The sequence below is a fragment of the Macrosteles quadrilineatus genome, unplaced genomic scaffold (genome assembly GCF_028750875.1).
Source record: "Macrosteles quadrilineatus isolate MER2022 unplaced genomic scaffold, UCM_ALF_1.0 Scaffold_1__1_contigs__length_201487025, whole genome shotgun sequence".
NCBI classification, from domain to species: domain Eukaryota; kingdom Metazoa; phylum Arthropoda; class Insecta; order Hemiptera; family Cicadellidae; genus Macrosteles; species Macrosteles quadrilineatus.
This window is the reverse complement of record NW_026542594.1, coordinates 114,766,334-114,789,022: the sequence shown is the minus strand read 5'-3', so window position 1 is coordinate 114,789,022 and position 22,689 is coordinate 114,766,334. Positions and strand designations below refer to the sequence as shown.

The 22,689-nt window shown below is 38.8% G+C and overlaps 1 protein-coding gene across 1 annotated transcript; it reads right to left on the bottom strand.

The window, feature by feature from the left end:
* Window positions 1–2,702: 2,702 nt before the first annotated feature.
* LOC128982943 (uncharacterized) lies at window positions 2,703–4,920 on the bottom strand. Its single transcript, XM_054402039.1, has 5 exons — window positions 4,902–4,920; window positions 4,514–4,588; window positions 3,595–4,002; window positions 3,349–3,475; window positions 2,703–3,011 (listed from the first exon to the last, which is right to left on the bottom strand). Exons 2-5 carry the CDS (start codon window positions 4,577–4,579, stop codon window positions 2,761–2,763), a joined length of 852 nt encoding a protein of 283 aa, XP_054258014.1. The 5' UTR covers window positions 4,580–4,588; window positions 4,902–4,920; the 3' UTR covers window positions 2,703–2,760.
* Window positions 4,921–22,689: the final 17,769 nt, after the last annotated feature.

Sequence of the window (22,689 nt, the reverse complement as noted above, 5' to 3'; positions counted from 1 at the left end):
GTCTACCTTTAATATATATGTCGTTGTTATGCTTGAGTGTTTGTCGTTTTGTTGATATAATTGCAGAGCAGAATATACAAGTCTACCTTTAATATATATAAGTCTACCTGTCGTTGTTATGCTTGAGTGTTTGTCGTTTTGTTGATATAATTGCAGAGCAGAATATACAAGTCTACCTTTAATATATATAAGTCTACCTGTCGTTGTTATGCTTGAGTGTTTGTCGTATTTGTTCATATAATTGCAGAGCAGAATATACAAGTCTACCTTTAATATATATAAGTCTACCTGTCGTTGTTATGCTTGAGTGTTTGTCGTATTTGTTGGTATAATTGAGTTATGTCAGATATTGCAAATCATATGGGTTGCTGAACTAAAACGATTTGTCTAACGATTTGCACATAATTGTTTATTTACCGAATAAATTAATAAAGTGCTTTATCGATTTTTATAAGTTAACAGAGAAAAGGTAAGATTTATGCACATACAATCAATAAAAAATAGAACTAAATAAATAATGACCTAGTTAACGGCTGAGGTAAAGGATATATCTTTAAGAAATAATCTACAACCAACCCGTTGGTGGAATAAATACAGTTTATTTATAGATAAACAAAATGAATTACTTCTTTTAAGTAGCCAACCCTTTTATTAGTCATTAATAAAGTTGACTAATGATAAGTTTCACAAAACTATTGTAGTTAATAAACTCAGCTTTAATTTATTGAACTTGTTAGTAAATTGAGGTTTTAATAAGCGATCCTAACACTGGAAATTATTAGTGTAACAAAGGAATAAAAAAATCAATTTGTCCATAGTGCATATTTGGGTTGCAATACGACTAAGTGCTGAAGTGCTATTAATTTCATAATAGTGTTTTAGCTATATAAGTGTAGGCCTATGGACGGGACTTGGTGGAGGGAATGATTTTGCATTGTCTCTACTAATAGTAGATAACAACCAAGAGTATTTCTGTACCAGAGGATGTAGTCTTTTTTAGTTTTTTGTAAAACATTTACGAGAGTTATCTATTTATCTATTTATTTATAGGCAATCATGTTTCTTTAAAACCTTTTTTCTCAGCTCGTGTGCATCGCAGGGAAAATCTACGCATACTGTTGGAAAATATTTTCCTGTAGATGTGCAGAATCAGTTTTTAAATTAAAAGGGACTCAAAAATAAGCACAAATTTTTTTTTAATTTGTTAAAATTAACATGGGCTTTATGGGTTGCCATGGTGGTGACGAAATAACAACGAATTATAAACATAAAATCAAAACAAATGTAAGAAAATCCAATCAAATGTTTTTTTTTTTTACAGTGTGGGGTGAAAATAGAGAATTCTGTTCATTATATATTTTTGGTCGAGTTTCGGCCATTGGACGACCATTTGTGGAATTTGTGGCCATAGTTGCTGTAGAAACATGTGTTAATATAGGCAAAGGTGTGTACGTTGATCTTATTTTGTTACATTTTGTAACCTATTCAAGATCAATAAATTCAGAATAAAAACATTGAGGAAACGCAAGACAAACTCTCGTCACGTGTCTGGTTAGGGGAACTGTAACTGAGTTAGTTGAGTATTCAATGAGATTCACTGATTAGCACTGTAGTCTGCGAGATAGCTAGCCAACAATATCCTACTTGCAATGTGCAGAGTCCCTGTGTGTATAACATGGGTTGGCATGACGAGGTATGTGAGGACGCAGTGCAGTGCGAGGCTTACACAGACTGTTCTCAATTGGGCAACTCTCAAGTCGCATCACGTCGCTGGTGCAGACTGCAGACTGCAGATTCACCCTGTGCAGTGGACCACGCTCACAGGACAATCAACAACTTTTCATGTTCCTCTAACTTACATTTGTCAACCTTCGAGACAAAAGTCCACACTAGTAACACCTCAACACCAACATGCAATCATACAATGAACAATCTGACACTGATACAGCGACATCTAAACCTAAACCGCACACTATCGTATATCAATCTCGTCAGGTATTATATGTTGTTTACTAGCTAATGTATTATGATTTATAAATCTGCCACAATATGTAATCACCACTTTCGGAGTCGCATTCAAATCACAGTAGTTTTACGTCACTGCCTATTTGCAATGTACAATGCTAATGTGCCTATCAGCTTTATGTCAGATAGTTATCCAATGTAATGCCGCTGTATGTACCAACCACACGTATAAACAACAGTACGTGCATACCGTGCATACACAATGTTATACGTTTCAACAGTTACATTAGTTATATCCAATTTTCATAGGTTAGTGGAAATACGGAATTGTGTTTAAGGAACACAACGATTTGTGAACGCAAAAATACTATTTAGTTTGATAGTTTTGTATGTTACCACCAAAGCTCTTCATCAACCTGGTTTATAACTTTAAAACTGAAAGAAGACGAAGTATTTTTTACGTTAAACCATTTTTTACAACCTTGCATGACGTCACGTTTACAGTATAGACCGTCAGCCGTGCTGCGATTAGCATAGGTTCTGGAATCCACCACTGGGAGCGCCGTGTAATTACGGCTACGCACTACGTAGCTACATGGCGCTTCCAGCGGTGGACGCCAGAAACTATGTTAATATCAGCACGGACGATGGTCTATATTTAATTCTTGTTGTCTAAGATAGAAGCTAGCTAGGAGGTTTTTGGGGAACTAACATGATAGTTTCATTTTAATTTACGCTTTTATTCATTGATCCATTGCAAACATGATTTTATTTCAAATTAACCCTAGCAGTCGGTTATGCCATAGGTGTTACCAGCCCAACATTGGACAAGCAGACGTTAATCTTGGCGATGTCAGTGTAGATCTTCTCCCTGACAGAATCACTATTGTCAGCGACACACTTGTACAGTCTGTACATAGAGTTGACACTGTCCTGAACAGCGAGTACCTTCAGATCGATCAGCTGATTAGTACTGAGTGCCTGCAGCTGTTTGTCTATGGAGGCAGCTAGCGTCGTCTGCTTGAACTGACCGTAGCAGGGTTGACCTGGTAAAAAACGAGACTTTTGAAATAACAAACTAACTTAAGACAAAATTAACATCAAGAAAATTTATTATGGTTAGGAAAAGATTTTAATTTTGTCACCATTGAATTGTGTTTATCAAATCGTGGATCAATTATGATAATTTATCAACCAATTGATAGTTACACACGTAAGTAATAGTATACTGTCTAAGACAGTTGTAAATTCCAATCAACTGCAATGGTAAAGTTATTTAGTTAAATAAAATAATACATCTGACTCATGCCATAGATTTTCCAAAAGCATAAACAATTTGCAATTTTACTTAAGATTGTACAGACTTGCTGAGTACTATAATACCTTGCTTGCAGTCTTTCAGTCCCTCACTCGCCTGCTTGTCTAGAGCATCGATGGCTTCTAAGAGAGATTTAGTTGCCTTTACCACGGTTTCATTTCTTTTCCATCCTGATTCGCAATTCCAAACAACCTGTAAATCAATTAAACATGGTTTGAGATACTTTATAATACAAAATGAATAATCTAATTGACCCATGGGGTAAAACTTATATATAAGAAACCCCACACAAATCGCAAGTAGCATATTACCTCAGCATGTAGTGCCCTGTACTTGTTGATGTCAGTCTCCTCACCATTAGCCACACACTGGTCTCCGCCCTGTTCCTTGGCTTGTCCCACCTTGCCTAGATACTCGGCGATGGCCTTGGCTGTAGGCGACTCCAACATGAAGTACCGGTGAGTGTTGAGGAACTCCTCCTCTGTGACGTGGACCTCCTTGAGCACCTCCCTAGCTAGGCTGCCTGTGGCGTCGTAGTTGTACCTGCTAGTGTCGAATCCTCCACTGTATCCTTCTGGAGACTGTGGTGGAGCAGGTGGATATCCTTCCAGAGGTGGCATTGGGAAAGGATAGTCTGGAAATGGTAGTGGAGGAAACGGTGGCATCATTCCAGCAAACAGCGAAGATGGCATCTCATAACGGGGTTGACTTCTCATTGTCTGTAATGCATAAGACATTTCAGAATTTGAAACAGTTCATGCATTTTAGGTATGACTATTCCTTCGGAAATTACTTTCTATAATTAGTAATGATTATACTGAACATACTTATTTTAAAAACTTTAATTAATTCTTGATTAGCAAGCAGAAAACAATACAAATTTATTGTAAGTAATACAATTTCGTATTACTTGACGAAATAATATTGATTGAAAATGACCAGCTACAAACACTGTTTTACTTTTAGGTTGTAATTAATATGTTTCTAAAAATATTGCGTTCTACTATTGTTAAATAAATTGTATCAAGGTTTGCGATTCAAAACGTATCGTTCAACCCTCTTCCCCTGATCCATCAGGGAAAAATATGATTTGTGGAATTCAATACATCTCAAATATAGAAGTGATACCAAACTTTTTTAGTTTCTAAAATCCTATTATGGTAAGATAATCCTCTAGTAAATATATAACTTATGACATTGGAGTTACTACAATACTGAAATTTAATTTACCTCTTTTGATGAAACAGACAATGGAACACAGCAACAGAAAATAAGCACTACAAAATATTCTTCCATAACTGATTCCTAGAAAACACAGATTAGGTTAAATCGGATCACCAATACCATACTTATAAAGTTTATATTGCATTATAAATATTGGCAAAACAAACTCAACACAACACGGCGGACAGAAATGGCGGAATTATACATTGAAAAATATAATAGAATAAAAGCAGAACTCCAAGAATATGATAACATAAATTGGTTCCTGATTGTAATAATTTACGCCTCAGTATATTTTTAATATGCTCAGAGAAGTAGTTGGTATTTAAAAAAAGTATAAAAATGTATAGGTCAAAACTAAGTGTTTCCTAACATTGGACCTATATGCTCTTACCTGAGCATGAATATCGATGGTGAGTAATGTAAAGTTAGATGTGACGGTTCAACCTTGCCTGACACAGTTAACTTAGCAGAACGAACATATGTCATCAGCTGAGAGAGAAGAGGCGTGTGTCAGCAATCATATAGTCATAATATCAAGCTGCTGCTCATATCAGCCAAGAGCCAAGAGACAAGAGGCGCGCGTCAGTAGTAATATAATCATAGAAACAAGCTGCTGCTCCTCTCAGCCAAGAGACAAGAGTCGTACGTCAATAGTCATATAATCATAGAATCAAACTGCTGCTCCTCTCAGCCAAGAGACAAGAGTCGTGCGTCAATAGTCATATAATCATAGAATCAAACTGCTGCTCCTCTCAGCCAAGAGACAAGAGTCGTACGTCAATAGTAATATAATCATAGAATCAAACTGCTGCTCCTCTCGGCCAAGAGACAAGAGTCGTACGTCAATAGTCATATAATCATAGAATCAAACTGCTGCTCCTCTCAGTCAAGAGACAAGAGTCGTACGTCAATAGTCATTTAATCATAGAATCAAACTGCTGCTCCTCTCGGCCAAGAGACAAGAGTCGTACGTCAATAGTCATATAATCATAGAATCAAACTGCTGCTCCTCTCAGCCAAGAGACAAGAGTCGTACGTCAATAGTCATATAATCATAGAATCAAACTGCTGCTCCTCTCAGCCAAGAGACAAGAGTCGTACGTCAATAGTCATATAATCATAGAATCAAACTGCTGCTCCTCTCGGCCAAGAGACAAGAGTCGTACGTCAATAGTCATATAATCATAGAATCAAACTGCTGCTCCTCTCAGCCAAGAGACAAGAGTCGTGCGTCAATAGTCATTTAATCATAGAATCAAACTGCTGCTCCTCTCAGCCAAGAGACAAGAGTCGTACGTCAATAGTCATATAATCATAGAATCAAACTGCTGCTCCTCTCGGCCAAGAGACAAGAGTCGTACGTCAATAGTCATATAATCATAGAATCAAACTGCTGCTCCTCTCAGTCAAAAGACAAGAGTCGTACGTCAATAGTCATATAATCATAGAATCAAACTGCTGCTCCTCTCAGTCAAGAGACACCACTCCAAGACAATTATGACAAAAATATGCCTAGCGTATTAAATATATAGATTGATTTAAAGGTTACTATTTATTTGATCGTGTGTACTGTTCTACAATATGTACTGTACTGATATATAGCTATATTATTTTGGTATAGATATATAAATATATCAAGTAACAAATGGTTGTTTTATGTATGAATACTAACCAAAGAATATTGATAACGTACAAACATGTTATGACCTTTTTGCTTGCAAAACTTTATAATAGTATATTTCATCACTAGGGCCTAAAGTGACTCTTTTTTACCCTAAGTCAAGTTTTACGATCGAGGTGAAGCCGAGGTCAAAAAATAAGCGATGGTTAAAAATGCAATTTTTGCCCGTGTGGTAAAATATATTTTTGGTCATATTGCATAATTAATGCATTAACAAACAAAGCTAGAAAACGAAATAATTTGTATGTAATGATTACCTCTCAAAACAACGACTTCCAGCTTGTTTTAAATTTTGCTAATGCAAATAAGCAGCTGTTTAGTAAGTGATTCAATCACTTCGTATATTACGATTGTGTTACATTATACCAACGATATCTGGAGCAATCGACAACAATATGCTAAAACCTTACCTAATAAATCAATCGATATACAATTTCGATCTATTCGATTGCCACAATCTAAATGTACAACTATTTACAACAGCTGAGTTTAACTCCATAGAGACTAAAAATGATTTTTACTCCCAAGAGAGTAACACACACCCCCCACCATACCCCCGCCACACCACAGCTACAGGAAACCTGCAGACTAAGCGAATTTCCATTTGCCTGATTAGATTTACACTATAATATCTCCTAGAAAAGTGTTTCTTTTATGTTAATTGTTTTGTATTAAATAAATTTATTTTCCAAATTTGACCAATATGTAAACTAGCAAACCACTACAAGTCTACTTATCCTCCATAAGAATAACATCGGGATTTTAAATTCACAATTTTTTGTAATTTTTTCTGTAACCATTAGGCGCATAACAACGCTCCAGTATACTAAATTATTTCTCTTTTTAACTATACAAAATGGTTTGGAAATAAATTGCAAAATGTTATGTTTTTTAGTATAAAGAAATGGGAAAACCCAATTTTTACCCCATAAACCACCGTTCCCATGGTCATATCATACTGGTTCGCGAACTCGTTCAAATAAATGTAGGTTTACACATAAGTACCAAATTTCATCAAAATCAATTAAGTTTTGCTTGAGTTATTGTGCTAACGGACATATATATATATACATAAATATAAATAAAGGTCTATATATGAATTCAGACAGATGGTGTTTTTGGGTTCTAGAGACCTCAACATTCAAAAGTAAATCGGTCCCGGTTCCAGGTCTTACCAAGAGTATTATGGTAATAGCTTATTCCCCCTATATGAGAAATTCCTAAAATACTACTTTAGACCCGCAACGCATGTATTAAAAATTGCTGTTTTTGCTACAGTATGACGAAAAATGTTTTATTACTATTCAATTTGGTATGCTAAAACAAATTCTTAGTAAAGCCCAGTAATTCGCATATAATAATGGGTGTTTTTCTTCTTCATAAAACACTTGTTGAATATTGTTAATCCCAAGAAGAAGCCACGAGGTTAAATTCCCATCAAGGCTAAAAGAATAAAGTTAAGCTTTGAGATATCCGATTTTACAATTCCAATTAGATTAGAACCTTATCTGTAGATTTACATTTGGAACTTTTTCAACAGCATTTTAATACCTCATTGTTTTAGTTAATTAAATTAAGATTTGCTCCAATTTAAATGTGCCATTGAACCTCAACTGTATACATATTTTGTTTTCTGTATGTTGCATATATATATGAGAAAATTAATTAAAATACTAAACTGTTACTATTTGGTATGAGTATCATAGAATCATCGAGTATTTGGAAATTTCCTACAATTTCTCTCTACGATTTTGAATGGTAAAATGGGTAGCCTATAATATTGATGATATTGTATTTATTATTAGACTAGCTGTACACACGAGCTTTGCCCGTTTAACTTCTTAATTTTCAAGATGAGCTCGTTCGCATGGCTCAATCACGTCCTGGTTGAAGTTCGTTCGCTACGCTCACTCACCTTTAGGTTGGAGCTCGTTCGCTGCGCTCACTTGCCTTCAGGTTAGCTCGTTCGCTACGCTAACTCGCCTCCAGGGTGAAGTTCGTTCGCTACGCTCACTCACCTTTTGGTTGCAAATTATCTGTTGTCATACATTAAAAAAAATAATAGTGCTGCACCTTGTTGGTAATCCTTGCAACTTTAATGCTATTGAACGTCATAGAACAGAACCAACTTGTTTAATTGAAACAGCTGATAAGATTCATTAATTCCTTTTAAATATGAAAAACCTTAAGGTTAACATGGGAAACTCCAGAGCCTCTGGGTCGGAGCCCGAGGGTCCGATCAGAATAAAAACAACGTAGTTTTCCTATTTAATACCTAAAGAATCGGTGTACCAAATTTCAGCCTCCTAGGTAAATGGGAAGTGGGAGAATTAGTTATGAGTGAGTGTGTCAGTGAGGGCTTTGCCTTTTATAAGTACGAGGTGTTAGCCCGTCCTACGTACGGGAATTCAGTAGTCAGTTAAAACCGTGTACAATTCAGATCATCTAGTTTACACATATAAAGACAAAGTTTCTTGCAGTTTTAATGTGAAAAATCATCTTGTAAACAAATGTTGTTTGACCAAATATGTTTTTATTCCATCATAGGGCTATACGATATGCATTTTAAATTCGATAATTTTACAATAAAACAGCAATTCTACAATTTTTACGGTGTGAAAAGCGTTGAAGTGAGATTTACAGCCGATTCGCACAGACGCACACTGATTATAAGTAGCCTACAGTAGAGAGAGATTAGTCAATTGAGAAGTGTATAGACCTAGTCAACGATACCACCTTCCATAGCATACCTGCCTCTTCCGTAATTATTATCACCACAATACAACTACTATACACAATTTCCAGTAGGTCTGAATAGAAACGACCTAAATAAAACGATAAAATCCAATAAAATTCACAGTACACATAATTTAACTTTGGTGTCCTAACATCAAAACTAATCGTCACACCTATCCTTTATATGAATTTCACTGCATTAATTGCTAAATAAATAAGTGTAAACAAAGAAAAGTAAAAACAATAACAGTTTGTTTTGAAACAGCTGTTTGGTTCAAATAGAACATTCATTTGAAAAAAAGAACTAGTCACATGTAGCAGGAATATAAAAAGTAAACACGCTAGTAAAGCTAATGACGTAATTGTCAATGTTTATTATCCATACCGTTATCAGTCCTATCCTTGATAATTACCCACCCTCATTGAATAAATGTACATCGTAATTTCCCATATTAGTTAATTTAAACTACAATATATTCATAGTTAAAATAAAAGTGATATTTTCACGTTTGGGGGGGGGGGCTGATGTAGGCACCCCAAACGTAACCACAACTGAACACGATTTCATAAAAGGATGGTTTGACTAATTGCAGTATCCTAGGTCAATGTTGACGTTGTGTTCAGTCTATGTCATCCATCTGTTTATCTTTGTATAAAACCCGGCTGAGGTTGTGGTGGTAATTTAAAATCGTGATTTCTGATTATTCTTGATCTTCTTTTTATGACATCAATATTTCCGGGCCTAATCCAAATAAAGTTAAAGCAAAGCAGACAAACATTAATTGTAAACAGAAAGCTAACATGAAGAATTAAAACATGTAAACATTGTTATTTTTCTAATCTTTCCTTGAAAAGCGGAGCAGTAAAATAATTTGCATTTATCCTTTTTGAGCGGAGCGAGCGAAGCGAGCGTAGCTCTTTGGGATCGACTTCAATGCAACAAATAAAGCAACATCACTCAATAACGGCAGAACACATTTCAGCTAAACTTAACAAGATTACTTAGACTAATAGTGAGATGGTTAATAAACAAACAAATTTCAATTAGATAATGCTAATGAAATTTAAAACGAACTTAAAATTTCCAAATTTTAACATTAGGCTTATGGGACTAAAGTAGCCATATGACAGTTTTATGTTTACAAGAAAAATGTAAACAAGAGAACCATAAGTGGAGGACCAGTGACTACTTTCTTGAGAACCTATTTGTGTTGCCAGCTGATTAGAAACAGCCAATGTTAGAAATCAGGATTTAATAAGCGATATGTTGAACCGAATCGAAATCTATATTTAATCCGATAATACATCACAGGTTATATCATGTTGAATTACATCGACGGTTCAGTAAGTTATTACACTTATTAATAAAACGCAGATTGAACACTGATCTAATTTAGGTATGTGGGGAAGGTAGGTCGGGGTTTATGATTATTCGTGACTTAAGTGTTTTGAAGTAAGGTTAGATTAGGAATGTAAAGTGTAGATTATAGGTAGGTGATCGGGTTGTTTATTTGTGTTGCACCAAATAAACTGATAATATTTTCTTGGTCAAAACTACCATAATGCACTTTTGGAAGAGGTATCTGAATAACAAGATGTAGTAAAAAGAAATATGAATTATTATAATTTTAATAAATAAAACCAGCATCTATTGACTTTTTTTACATTTAGTTACTTATCTATACTTCTATACTATTATATAAAAATCTAATGGTGTCTGTATGTGTATTACTAATAGGTGCAAAAACTACTGAACCAACTGGGCTTAAATTTTACAAAAATATAGCTACCATACCAAGGACCATTATAGGACTATTCACACTACGATACTGACCGTGGGCTTTGCCCCTTTGGCTTTAAAGTTTCTGAGGTGAGGATATTCAAAGTAAATATTGATTGGTGTCCATGGCTGCAATGAGAATACTCACAATGTTTACATTTGCTTTGACATTTCAATGTAAACAAGAAGAACTGCCAAATTGCATATTTCATAATTGAAGACAGCTGATCCAACAAAATTAAATATAATATTTTCCATAACTATGAGGTAGGTTTATTTTAATCAAACCTTTTATCGTGGATTATTTATTGTAAAACTATGTCAATGATTATAGAAATAAAGAAATATTCTAAAAGCGTTGCTGTATCAACTCAGGCTCTGCTTTCGATTTTTAAAGTGTCTTAAGTGTTATGAAAATAATGTTATTGATATATTTTCATGGAAACAGTAGGAAAATTGCAATCTATAGATGGTTTGTATGAATTTGGAGGCTACTTGAAAAAAAATTGAACTGCTTAACATGTCTTAGATTAACTTAACATAACCTGCACATCTTATTGTTTTTTTACATGTATATTTAGGTAAATTTAGTAATTGTATTTCGCTAAACCTATGCTTAAATTAAACTAAAGAATATCATCAATACATAAATTGTGCATAGGTTTGTTCCGCTCAACTGGCTTTCACCTCTCTGAAAGCAACCCTAGTTTATTAAGACTCGTGTACAGAGCCTCGATTTGTACTGTGGTTTAATTAATTTTGGTCTAAACTATTTTAAACTGTGGTCTAATTATCTCTACTAATCTTACTTAATTTCCTATAATCAATGGCAAAATAAGAGTAAAAAAATAACCTCATAGTTCCATAGTTTTTATTTAACCAGCTGTTAGTTAAAACAAATTATATTGCTCCAAAACAAATCGAAGATTACAAAGATTACTTTAAAAAATAATTTGAACATCCTAGTATTTTACTATGTATATTTAATTAACCTGTCATCCTCTTACAGAAGAATTGAACGTATCAATGATTAGCATTACACATAGTATAAATAAGTCAAACCTAAGTATGTCTTTACATTTTATCCAAATGCTGAATTTGTGACACAAAAGCTGAATGTTTACAGCTGTTATGTTAAGCAAATTATTTTATGCTAAAAGCTAGCTTAGAATCTTAGCGTCGGCTGCTAGACTTTTTAAAAATTAAAACCTAATTTCTAAAAAACTGGGACCCTAAACTAAAATTATGGCTTCGACATTCCCTAGTTCTCAAAATTATCTTTCTTTCAACACAAAAATCATGAAAATCCGTCGAGTGGTTGATTCAGAATCGTGAAATAAAAAAACACTGTTTCGTTTTAATATTATAGATAGACTAGCTGACCCGGCGAACTTCGTATCGCCTAAGTTATAGGTTTCCCCTAAGACAGACCGATGGAAAGAAAGTACCGATACGTTTAATTTTTCAAGATGATCTCGTTCGCATCGCTCAATCACGTCCTGGTTGAAGTTCGTTCGCTACGCTCACTCACCTTTGGGCTGGAGCTCGTTCGCTACGCTCACTCACCTTTAGGTTGGAGCTCGTTCGCTGCGCTCACTTGCCTTCAGGTTAGCTCGTTCGCTACGCTAACTCGCCTCCAGGTTGAAGTTCGTTCGCTACGCTCACTCACCTTTTGGTTGCAAATTAGCTGTTGTCATAAATGTAAAAGAAATAATAGTGCTGCACCCTGTTGGTAATCCTTGTAACTTTAATGCTATTGAACATCATAGAACAGAACCAACTTGTTTAATTGAAACAGCTGTTAAGATTCATTAATTCCATTTCTCATAAGGTTAACATGGGAAACTCCAGAGCCACTGGGGCGGAGCCCTTTTAAGAATTTCGAAACGGGAAATAGTTTACGTCCGATTCGCATACCTGCAGAATTTACACACCAAATTTCATAACGATCGGTGAAGTCGTTCCGGAGGAGTTTGCAGACAAACACTGTGACACGAGAATTTTATATATTAGAAAGAAAGATTGTCTATAATCTTACAAAGAACAACATATTTTAGGGCACGTAGATAATGTGCTCTTTTGAGTAACAAACAGAAGGTTTGACTCTAAATCTTTCGTTACATCTTCCAAACCACTAAACCTATGTCTCTGTTCGATTCATTATGAGTAATTTTAAACAGTAACTATTTGATTAAGTAGACTAAAATGTTGTACTTTAAGACGAGCTTCTTAGTTTACTTATTCATTACAATATGTAATTGATACGAATTTGGTTATATTGTTTTGTTTTGATCAATGAAATCTGTTTAGCTTTATCGTACAAATTTTGTTTTATTTACAAATGTTAAGTCGCACCTAACTCAAACATAGCTTTATAGTTATAATAATGACATTTTGTGAAAATATAGTAAGGTTTTAAATAAACCTCAGAGTAGTTACACACACTAATTAATGATATACAGGTACAGTGGTTAGATGAAATTTTGATTTCACTTGTAGGTCCGGTGATACCTGATGACTTGTACTGATAGTAACATTGGAGTACTTGGACCTCAGTACCACACGATTGTCCAAGTTTCAACATTCCGCCAGCCAAGTTGATGTTTCGCAGTGTCAGTTACCAAGTCATCAACTGAGTTTCCAGCCCCACAATTAGCCGATAACGGTTATCTTCTAAAACTTTTGCTAAAGATTCTCCTTTCACTGTGTACGTTTTACTAAGAAATTTTTTTATTATAAATTATTACTAAATGTATTGCATTCCTTGCTGAATTTACAAACTGTTAGTGCACTTCTTCAGGGTGCGTCGTATATCTGGGATCTATCTCAGTCAGTATCATATTTCTTAGTTATTATATAATATTTCTTATCTGAAGATACATTAATGAGAGCAATAAGTAATAATAAGTAATAAGTAATAAGTATTAGTTTGATCATATAGATTTAGAAGAAGGTACAACATGAAGACCTAAAATTCCTTGTTTTCTTGATTTTTGTGTCCTACAGCTCATAGAGAGTCTCGAACCAGCGAGTTCCGTTATTATCACATATACATTCAAAGCAAATGGCTATACATTCCAACCCCTGCGAAATAGAAGGATTCAGCTGTAACAACTAGTCCAGCCGGTCCTTCAAATCAAGGCAACTCGATAGTTCTGACCCGAACACCTACCACGACAGCACTGAGCCGTGACTATTTCCACCGGGCGAATGTCACGACTCATGATCAATGGTTCAAGTGTTTTTTTTATAGTAGGCTAGTTCAGTGTTTCTCACTCCACGACCCCGAACAAGGCTGTGGGTTTTGTTCTTATTACTCCCACCGCCGACGATTCAGAGGCTCCGAGACTTTCGTTAGCGCTGCATCGGCATAAATTTTGCATCGTCTTTCATCTTAATTTTGTAGTATGTTTGCGTTGTATTTTTGCCTTTTCCTTACTTGTGTGAAGATATTCTCTACTATGCAGTAAATTAAGAGCGCCCAGCGCGCTTGATGGGTAAGTTTGGACTATTTTCTGATACTTAGGTTAGTGCACATGTTGCACTAGGTCTGGAACCTAGTCTTGGGGTCGTGGAAGACTTTTGATAGTTAGTTTCCCTTTTCTCTGTGGTTTTGTATAATTCAGGGCTTTGCCCGAAATGCTAGGCCTAGAATTGACTGAGAAATGTTTGTTGGAAGGCCGCTATTTGAGAGAAACTGCCAAGTCAGTTTTGGGTCCTTCTGACTGTTTTGTGGTAGGCCTAGGCTTACAATTTTTGCTCAGTAAATGTATTGTCTTAGGCTACTATTCTGGTAGTCTTTTGTTTTGTGTCCCGTACAATTTTTAGTGTTGTTTTGTCTTGTAAAATGTTCAGTTTGTGTTACCCAGTCAAGTAAGGTTAAAGTCTTTTATTTTGCTTTGTCCTTGCCAAACTAGTTAAATTAAGTTGAATTTACTGCTCTTAAAGCTCCCCAGAAAGTTTGAGTCATTTTACTCAAGTTTTAAGAAAGTTACAGTAATTTTTAGTTTGGCAATTCTCCATTCAGGTTTGAACTGGGTAACCAAAGGGCCTACTGGTTTCAGCCTTTGAGTTAAGGTTTGGGATGGTCTGGAGAAGCTGCTGGAACATTCCCCCCAGCTTTTAAGACCTTTCCGAACAAATTCGGATCACAACTTTTGGAGAAATTAGCAAAAATACATGAGTCGTTGCGTTAGGCCTAAATTTTTGTATGGAACGTTTTTTGTCAATTTTAAAGTATTTTTCTGTGTTTAAGTGTCAATTGTTCTCTGTTAACTTGTTCTTCTGGCCACTTTGGACCAGGCAATTTAAATATTTTCTCTCTATTGGTGAAATTTATCACTGTCACATACCCGTCTAGCCTGCTGACACCTTTACCGCAAATATTAATGTTACCGTTCTTGTACTGTTCAACCTGTTAATTGTTATGTTTAAAATATTGTTATTGTTTGAAATGTTTTATATTGATAAAGAGCTGTTAAAGAGAGATAAACCTTTTAAAAATTTATAATTTTTTTTGAAAATATTATGTTAGGCCTAATCTGTGGATTTTTGGAAGTCAGTGAAAATAGTGAAATGTGTGACAGTGAATTTTGCGGATATGGACTTGAACTCTTTCTGGTACTACTGTGTTTCTGGGTTTGTTACTCAGGTCCCGTGAGGAGGAACATGGAGTACCGGTAGTCTGCATCAGCCTTGGCGGAGTGGGAATTACAACTCTTGGCCACCCCTGGATCTTGGCCCCCCTCTTCCGTCATGCCTGCTTCCCCTCCGGTGCTGCTCGCCCAGAAACATGAACTAGTACCGCAAATTCCGCAAGTTTTAGGCCTAATTAATTATTGCTAACCACCGTCCTGGACTTGGAGATTTCGTTACCTATTTGTTAATTTGTGCACAGAGATTTATTAATTGTTTTTCTTTTTAAATTTTAAATTCTTTAGCCTAGGCTACTTGTTGATCTTTTTTAAATTTTACAATTTTATTAAATATTCTATTGAATTCTAATTTGGGGCCCCTAAAGTTTCTATAGTTACCAGATGAAATGAATTTATTAAAAGAGTCATTATATATATCATGTTGTAATTTGTTAATTTAAAGTTTTTTGAAAGGTAAAAGCTAGTAAGATTTATTTTTGAAATTTAGCCTATTTGAAAATGATTAATGAAATAATTGTAAGTTAGTAGGGTAAACGGGTATCAAAATTTTTAAAGTTTAATTGAGAGTATTTAATTCATGTATTATTGTTAATTATTGTTGTTGATGTTATTGTTGTGTTATTTTTTTTAAATGGTTAATTACAGCTCGTTTCTCTCAAATGGCGTGTTGTTCTTGAGCCTCCATCCATGGTTCTCATTTTGTTATGTAAAGTTTTGTGAGCCGCTCCTCGGGCCTGCGCATGGATCACGCTTCCTTTTCGTTAGTCTGGGTGCAGGCGCGAGGGCATGGTTCATCTGGTAGCAGAGCGTGGTTAGTGGGTTGCGTCCTGGGTGCCTTGTCGTGAAACTTGGTTTCACGACTCGGATACTTAGAGATGCGATCACTGTCCGCGTTCTGTTTTTTGTTTTGTTTTGAAGAGCCGTGGATGGATTGGTTTCTTGGAAATGTTCTGGCCTGGCAGTTTTGGAAAAAGGTCTTGTTGTTGTTGTGGTGGGGCGTAAACACATTTTATTAGGAGCTCGCCCTTTGGCCGAGGCACCGGGTGGAATCGGTGGTAATGACTTGCATCCTTCGGGAGCAAGAGTGTCAAAAGCATGGTCATGTGTCAAAAAAAAAAAAAAAAAAAAAAAAAAAAAAAGGTTTGTGTGTACACCCCATCACACAAGTGTTAGGTGTTGTCTAGTGTATGTATCGGTGTATGTTTGTGTGTGTGTATGTTCGTGGGTCTTTTGTTGTTGTTTTTTCTTGCGGTACTTGCGGTATGAATGGGCAGGTTCTTCTTTTGGGCCCCATCAGGTGCGTAGGCATCAACGTCCAGAAGCCTTAGGAATTAAATTTCTGTGTTTGTTTTGTGAAAAAATTTTGTTGGCTGTTATTTTGAGTCAAGTGCTGGTTGAGACTCGGTATGGCGTCAATTGTGCCGGAATATTTGAGGAAGCCGGAGCTGGTGTACGAGGTGCGGTCCCGGGGGGAGACTCCTGGAACTGATGTACGCACTTTGCGTACACAGTTCAGACAAATTGCTAGCATGCCTCAAGCTTGGGTTGAGTCGCTCAGTTTGGATGAGGAACTGGAGGCATGTAAAGAGAGGATGGAAGAGCTAAGTGGGGAAATTGATAGTTGGAGTAGTTTGCCTATGGGCTCAGCTAAGAGTTCGGCTATCACACAGCTGACGCACTGGCGTAAGCGTCTGCTCTTGGTTTCAGGGCAACCTGAAATCCAAGATGAGGACAAGAGCTGGGTGGAAGCCAGAATTCTTGAGCTGGAAGGAATTTTGGAGAGTATTAAGGCAGGAAAGTCTGTCAAGGAGAAAGTTGAAATTTTTGAAGACAACCGTTCTTCGGAAACTTCAAACGAAGTGCCAAAGTCTGTTGTTGAAGTTGTGGCTCCAGTGGGTACCCCCCAGGCTCCGCCTACGCCAAGTACACTGCTCCAGTTGCCTGCAAATGTTCAAATGTCAAATGCAAATGTCACACCGTCCCCCTCTCACACGTCCACCTTGGCTGCGGCTACGCTGAATGTCCAGTCCCCATCTCCCTTTCCTTCTCAAGTTCATGGTTCCCCTTCCATCTCTAACTCCTTTGGCAAACTTCCCCATCCCCTTGCCTCTGTCCTGAGTGGTTTCCGGCCGGTGGACGGGTTAGATGTGAATGGTCTTTGTTTTTTTCTGGAGAGTGTTTTGCGCATGCGTGAATACCCTGGCATGTCAGACGCAACTTTGATGGAACTCATTGCTCCATACTGTCTGAAACCGTTGGGGGACAGATTGCTTGATTGTTTGCGCAGAGGCGTCACCTTTGATGTTTTCCATAAAGAAGTTTTGGAGCTTTTCATGCCCCGTCGGGTCATGGAGAAGCTGAAAGTTGAGAGAGTTTTTCGTCCTCAGCAGCCAGCCGAGTCTCTCAGCCAGTACGTGGGGGACATTCGCACGGTGGAAAGGGTCTTGCGTTTGGGGATCAGTGAGCTTGAGCTCATTGACATTGTGCTTCAGGGGTTGAAGCCTGAGGAACGCTCCCGTCTGGTTTTTGCGCCACGACCTGCATCTTTTGCGGATCTGGACAGACTCTCCATCCTTTCGAGATCTGTCCAGGACGCTGATTTTCAGAGAGACCAAGCGGCGGGGCATCTTCCCCTAGCTGGTCATCATGCTGTCGTAGCACCCGTGGGAGTGTTGGGTCCTGAACCGCCGCAGTGGCAGAGGCAACCTGTTGTTTGTTTTGGTTGTGGGCAACCAGGTCACATTCGGCGGCATTGCCGTCAAGGTGGAAATTTTGGACGTGGTCCAAAAAACTAGTTTGCTCACAGGAGGAAAAATTGCCCAATCCTTCCTGTGAGGTTGTTGGTGATAATGTAAAGGGCAATAATTTGAATGTTTTTTCAAGTAAGTCAAAGTCGAAGTTAAAGTCAGTTAATGTTTCTGTTGCCTCCCCTTCTGGGAGTGTTGTGCCTGTGACCGAGCCTCTGCTGCGGGGGATTGCGGGCCTTGCTTCCATGGGCGTGAAAGCGGCGCGCTCAACTTGCCCACGTCTCAACATCTTCATAGGTTCCACGGTGCAGAAGGCCCTAGTGGATTCTGGGTCAGCCCGTTGCCTCATTTCCTTGTCCCTTTTTGAAAAACTTGAATCGTCTGGGCTTATCAAGCAAGTTGAGCGAAAAACCCCTATCTGCTGGACTGCGTCAAATTCACCCCTTCCCATCATCTATGAAGCCCGTTTCAAGTTCAAAATTGAACATTTTTCTTGGGTTTGGAGTTTTTGGGTGGCTAAGGACCTTTGTTTCCCTGTCATTTTGGGAGCGGATTTTATCAAGCACACTGGCCTAATTTTGGATTTAGGCAGAGGTCAGTGTTTTTTCCGATTTGCGAGACGGGTATTAATATCTTTTGCTGATGAAATTGGTGGTGGTGCTGCGGTAGTCGAGCCTGAGATACCCAGCAAGCCAACAATTGATCCGTTAGGGCATCTGACTACTTGCGAGGCTGAAGCCATCAGAACCTTGTGTTCTCGTTTCCCAGATGTGCTGACGCCAAAGCTTGGAGTCACTAACCTGTTGGAGTACGAGATTCGTCTAACAGATACCCGTCCCGTTCGCTCTCACCCATACAAATTAGCTCCACCCAAAATGGAAACTCTCAGAAAAATCATTGACGAACTTCTGGAAAATGGTGTCATTGAACCTTCCCGTTCGAGCTACGCTAGTCCAGCTTTTCTCGTCCCAAAACCCAATGGCAAGTCCCGAATGGTTTTGGACTATCGCAAATTGAATGCGCAAATTGAAATCGACTCTGTGCCTCTCCCCGATTTGCATTCTGCGTTTGATTGGTTCGGTAAGGCCAAGTATTTTTCTGTTTTTGATCTGAATCAGGCCTATCATCAGATTCCTTTGAAACCTGAGTCTCGACCTCTCACTGCTTTCTGCGTTCCGTGGAATTTGTATCAGTTCACAAGAGTTCCGATGGGTCTTGCTGTGGGGGCCCAGACTCTCACCAGACTCCTTGATTCCATCTTTCATGATGTCAAGTTCAAGTTTGTGTTCAATTACCTCGACGATCTCTTGGTGTACAGTGAGAGCTTCGAAGATCACCTGATTCATCTTGAAGAAGTCATGAGTAGATTGAATAGGGCTGGCCTTACCGTGAATCCTGACAAGGTTAGTTTTGCAAAGCCGGAAATTTCGTTCCTTGGTCATCTTATCTCTCATAGAGGCGTCTGCATCGACCCCGCTAGAACCCAGGCTATCAGGGAGTTTCCTCCTCCCAGAGATGTCAAGGGTATTGCTAGGTTCATCGGCATGGTAGGTTTTTACCGACGCTTCATACCCAATGTTGCTGAATTGGCGGCTCCTCTCAATGAGCTTCGGAAGAAGGGCGCCAAGTTTGTCTGGGGTGAAGCGCAGCAGACGTCTTTTGATCTTCTCAAGGAGGCTATCATGCAGCCCCCTGTTTTGGCGATGCCGGATTTCAATCAAAACTTTGTCTTGCAAACAGATGCTTCCTCCGTCGCAATTGCGGCTGTGTTGTCACAAGAGGTGGATGGTGTTAGGCAGCCAATTGCGTACGCCTCACGCACTTTGAGTCCCTGCGAAAAGAAAAGCTCTTCGGTGTATGAACTCGAGTGTTTGGCTGTCGTGTTTGGAGTCAATAAATTCAGACGCTTTTTGGAGCACAAGGAGTTTTTATTGGAAACCGACAACCAGGCACTCTCGTGGCTTCTTGCACATCCACGCCAGCTTGGGAAAATTGGTCGTTGGGTTGTCCAAATATCGTCCCTTAAGTTCCAAGTGCAACACGTTCGAGGCACTCAGAATGTGATTGCTGACACACTATCTAGGATGTACCATTCACCCGACGATCCTCCTTCTGACCAAGAGCAACCGGGTTGTGCCGTGCTCTTGGAGTTTCCACTCGCCTTTTCTGATTTCATTCCCCATCAGCTGAAGGATCCTGAGCTGGCAAAGATCATTGGTGAGCTTCAAAATGGGGGAGCCCACCCCCCATATTTTCTGTCCCAGGGTGCCCTTTGCTGTCGCGCTCGGCAGCGAGGTAAACCTAAAGTTGTGCTGCCTAGTCTTCTAATACCTATGGTCTTTGAGTATTTTCATTCTTCTCCTGTGGGTGGGCATCTAGGTATCCACAAGACCATTGCGAAGGTTAGGGAAATGTTCATCTGGAAGGGTATGGATCGGGATCTTGCTGCTAGGGTGCGTTCTTGTCAAACGTGCTCACTGAGCAAGCCCGCTCAAAACTCTAAGTTTGGTTTGTTGTCATCTGAGGTGGCGGAAAGACCTTTGGAGAAGGTTTTCATTGACTATGTAGGGCCTCTCCCGCGTAGCAAGTCAGGAAATAAGTTCCTACTTGTTTGTGTGGATGCCTTCTCCAAGTTTTGTTGGCTTTTCCCCTTAAGGAATGCCACTGCACAGCTCACCGTGCAGGTACTTCGAACTCACCTTTTCCAACATTTTGGAATACCCGCCACCATTGTTTCCGACAACGGAACACAGTTTGTTTCCCATCTGTTCAAAAGAATGTGCTTTGGGCACGGAATCCGCCATGTGACTACTTCCCCTTACTATCCACAGCCTTCTCATGCTGAAAGGTTCAATCGCAATCTTCGCTCCGCTCTCATAGCTTTCCATGCTGACAAGCAGACCACCTGGGATCAGGAACTCCCTTGGCTTCAGTTTGCTTTCAATACTGCTCACCATGAGAGTCACAAGGCGGTCCCTTTCGAGCTGTTTCTAGGCTATCCGCCTAACAACCCGTTAGCGAATGTGTGGGGAATTGGAGACCTTCTGCCACCTCCTGGTGCGGCTGATGTCAAGGCAACTTGGCAAGCGGCCAGGAGAAACTTGATCAGAGCTAGGGAATTGGTCCGGAGGAAGCACAATCGTGGTAGAGTAGACAACCCTTTCCAGGTGGGGGATTTGGTGTTTTGTAAAGCTCATCCAGCCAGTTCGGCTGTGGACAAGAGAGCTGCAAAGTTGTGTCATCGGTGGTCAGGTCCCCACCGCATCCTGAGGTTTTTGACGCCTGTCACGGCGGAGCTTGGAGATCCGCGGACTGGAAAAGTTTTCCGGAGGGCGCACATTTCTCATCTCAAGCCCTTCCGCGGAACTCTTCCGTAGGCAATTTTCTTTCCTCTTGTGTCTGGGTGGGAAGTGCACTGGGCCAGAGAACCTGATCACTTCTCCTGTCCCCTGTGTTCTGCGAAGGAATTTCCCTCACAAAATTTTCCAGCTCTGGCCAGAGCAAACCCTGGGGGTGAGTTTTCCCCTCAGTTTGGAAGTCCCTTGGCGTTCCCCACCACAGACACTTGAGTTGTCTTTCAGGTCATTCTCTTTTCAGGAAGTGGGGGAGAGGCTTGTTTGTTTGTCCCTTTTGGAGAGGAGTGTCCTCTTTTGGGGAGGGAGGTTGAGCCGTGACTATTTCCACCGGGCGAATGTCACGACTCATGATCAATGGTTCAAGTGTTTTTTTTATAGTAGGCTAGTTCAGTGTTTCTCACTCCACGACCCCGAACAAGGCTGTGGGTTTTGTTCTTATTACTCCCACCGCCGACGATTCAGAGGCTCCGAGACTTTCGTTAGCGCTGCATCGGCATAAATTTTGCATCGTCTTTCATCTTAATTTTGTAGTATGTTTGCGTTGTATTTTTGCCTTTTCCTTACTTGTGTGAAGATATTCTCTACTATGCAGTAAATTAAGAGCGCCCAGCGCGCTTGATGGGTAAGTTTGGACTATTTTCTGATACTTAGGTTAGTGCACATGTTGCACTAGGTCTGGAACCTAGTCTTGGGGTCGTGGAAGACTTTTGATAGTTAGTTTCCCTTTTCTCTGTGGTTTTGTATAATTGAGGGCTTTGCCCGAAATGCTAGGCCTAGAATTGACTGAGAAATGTTTGTTGGAAGGCCGCTATTTGAGAGAAACTGCCAAGTCAGTTTTGGGTCCTTCTGACTGTTTTGTGGTAGGCCTAGGCTTACAATTTTTGCTCAGTAAATGTATTGTCTTAGGCTACTATTCTGGTAGTCTTTTGTTTTGTGTCCCGTACAATTTTTAGTGTTGTTTTGTCTTGTAAAATGTTCAGTTTGTGTTACCCAGTCAAGTAAGGTTAAAGTCTTTTATTTTGCTTTGTCCTTGCCAAACTAGTTAAATTAAGTTGAATTTACTGCTCTTAAAGCTCCCCAGAAAGTTTGAGTCATTTTACTCAAGTTTTAAGAAAGTTACAGTAATTTTTAGTTTGGCAATTCTCCATTCAGGTTTGAACTGGGTAACCAAAGGGCCTACTGGTTTCAGCCTTTGAGTTAAGGTTTGGGATGGTCTGGAGAAGC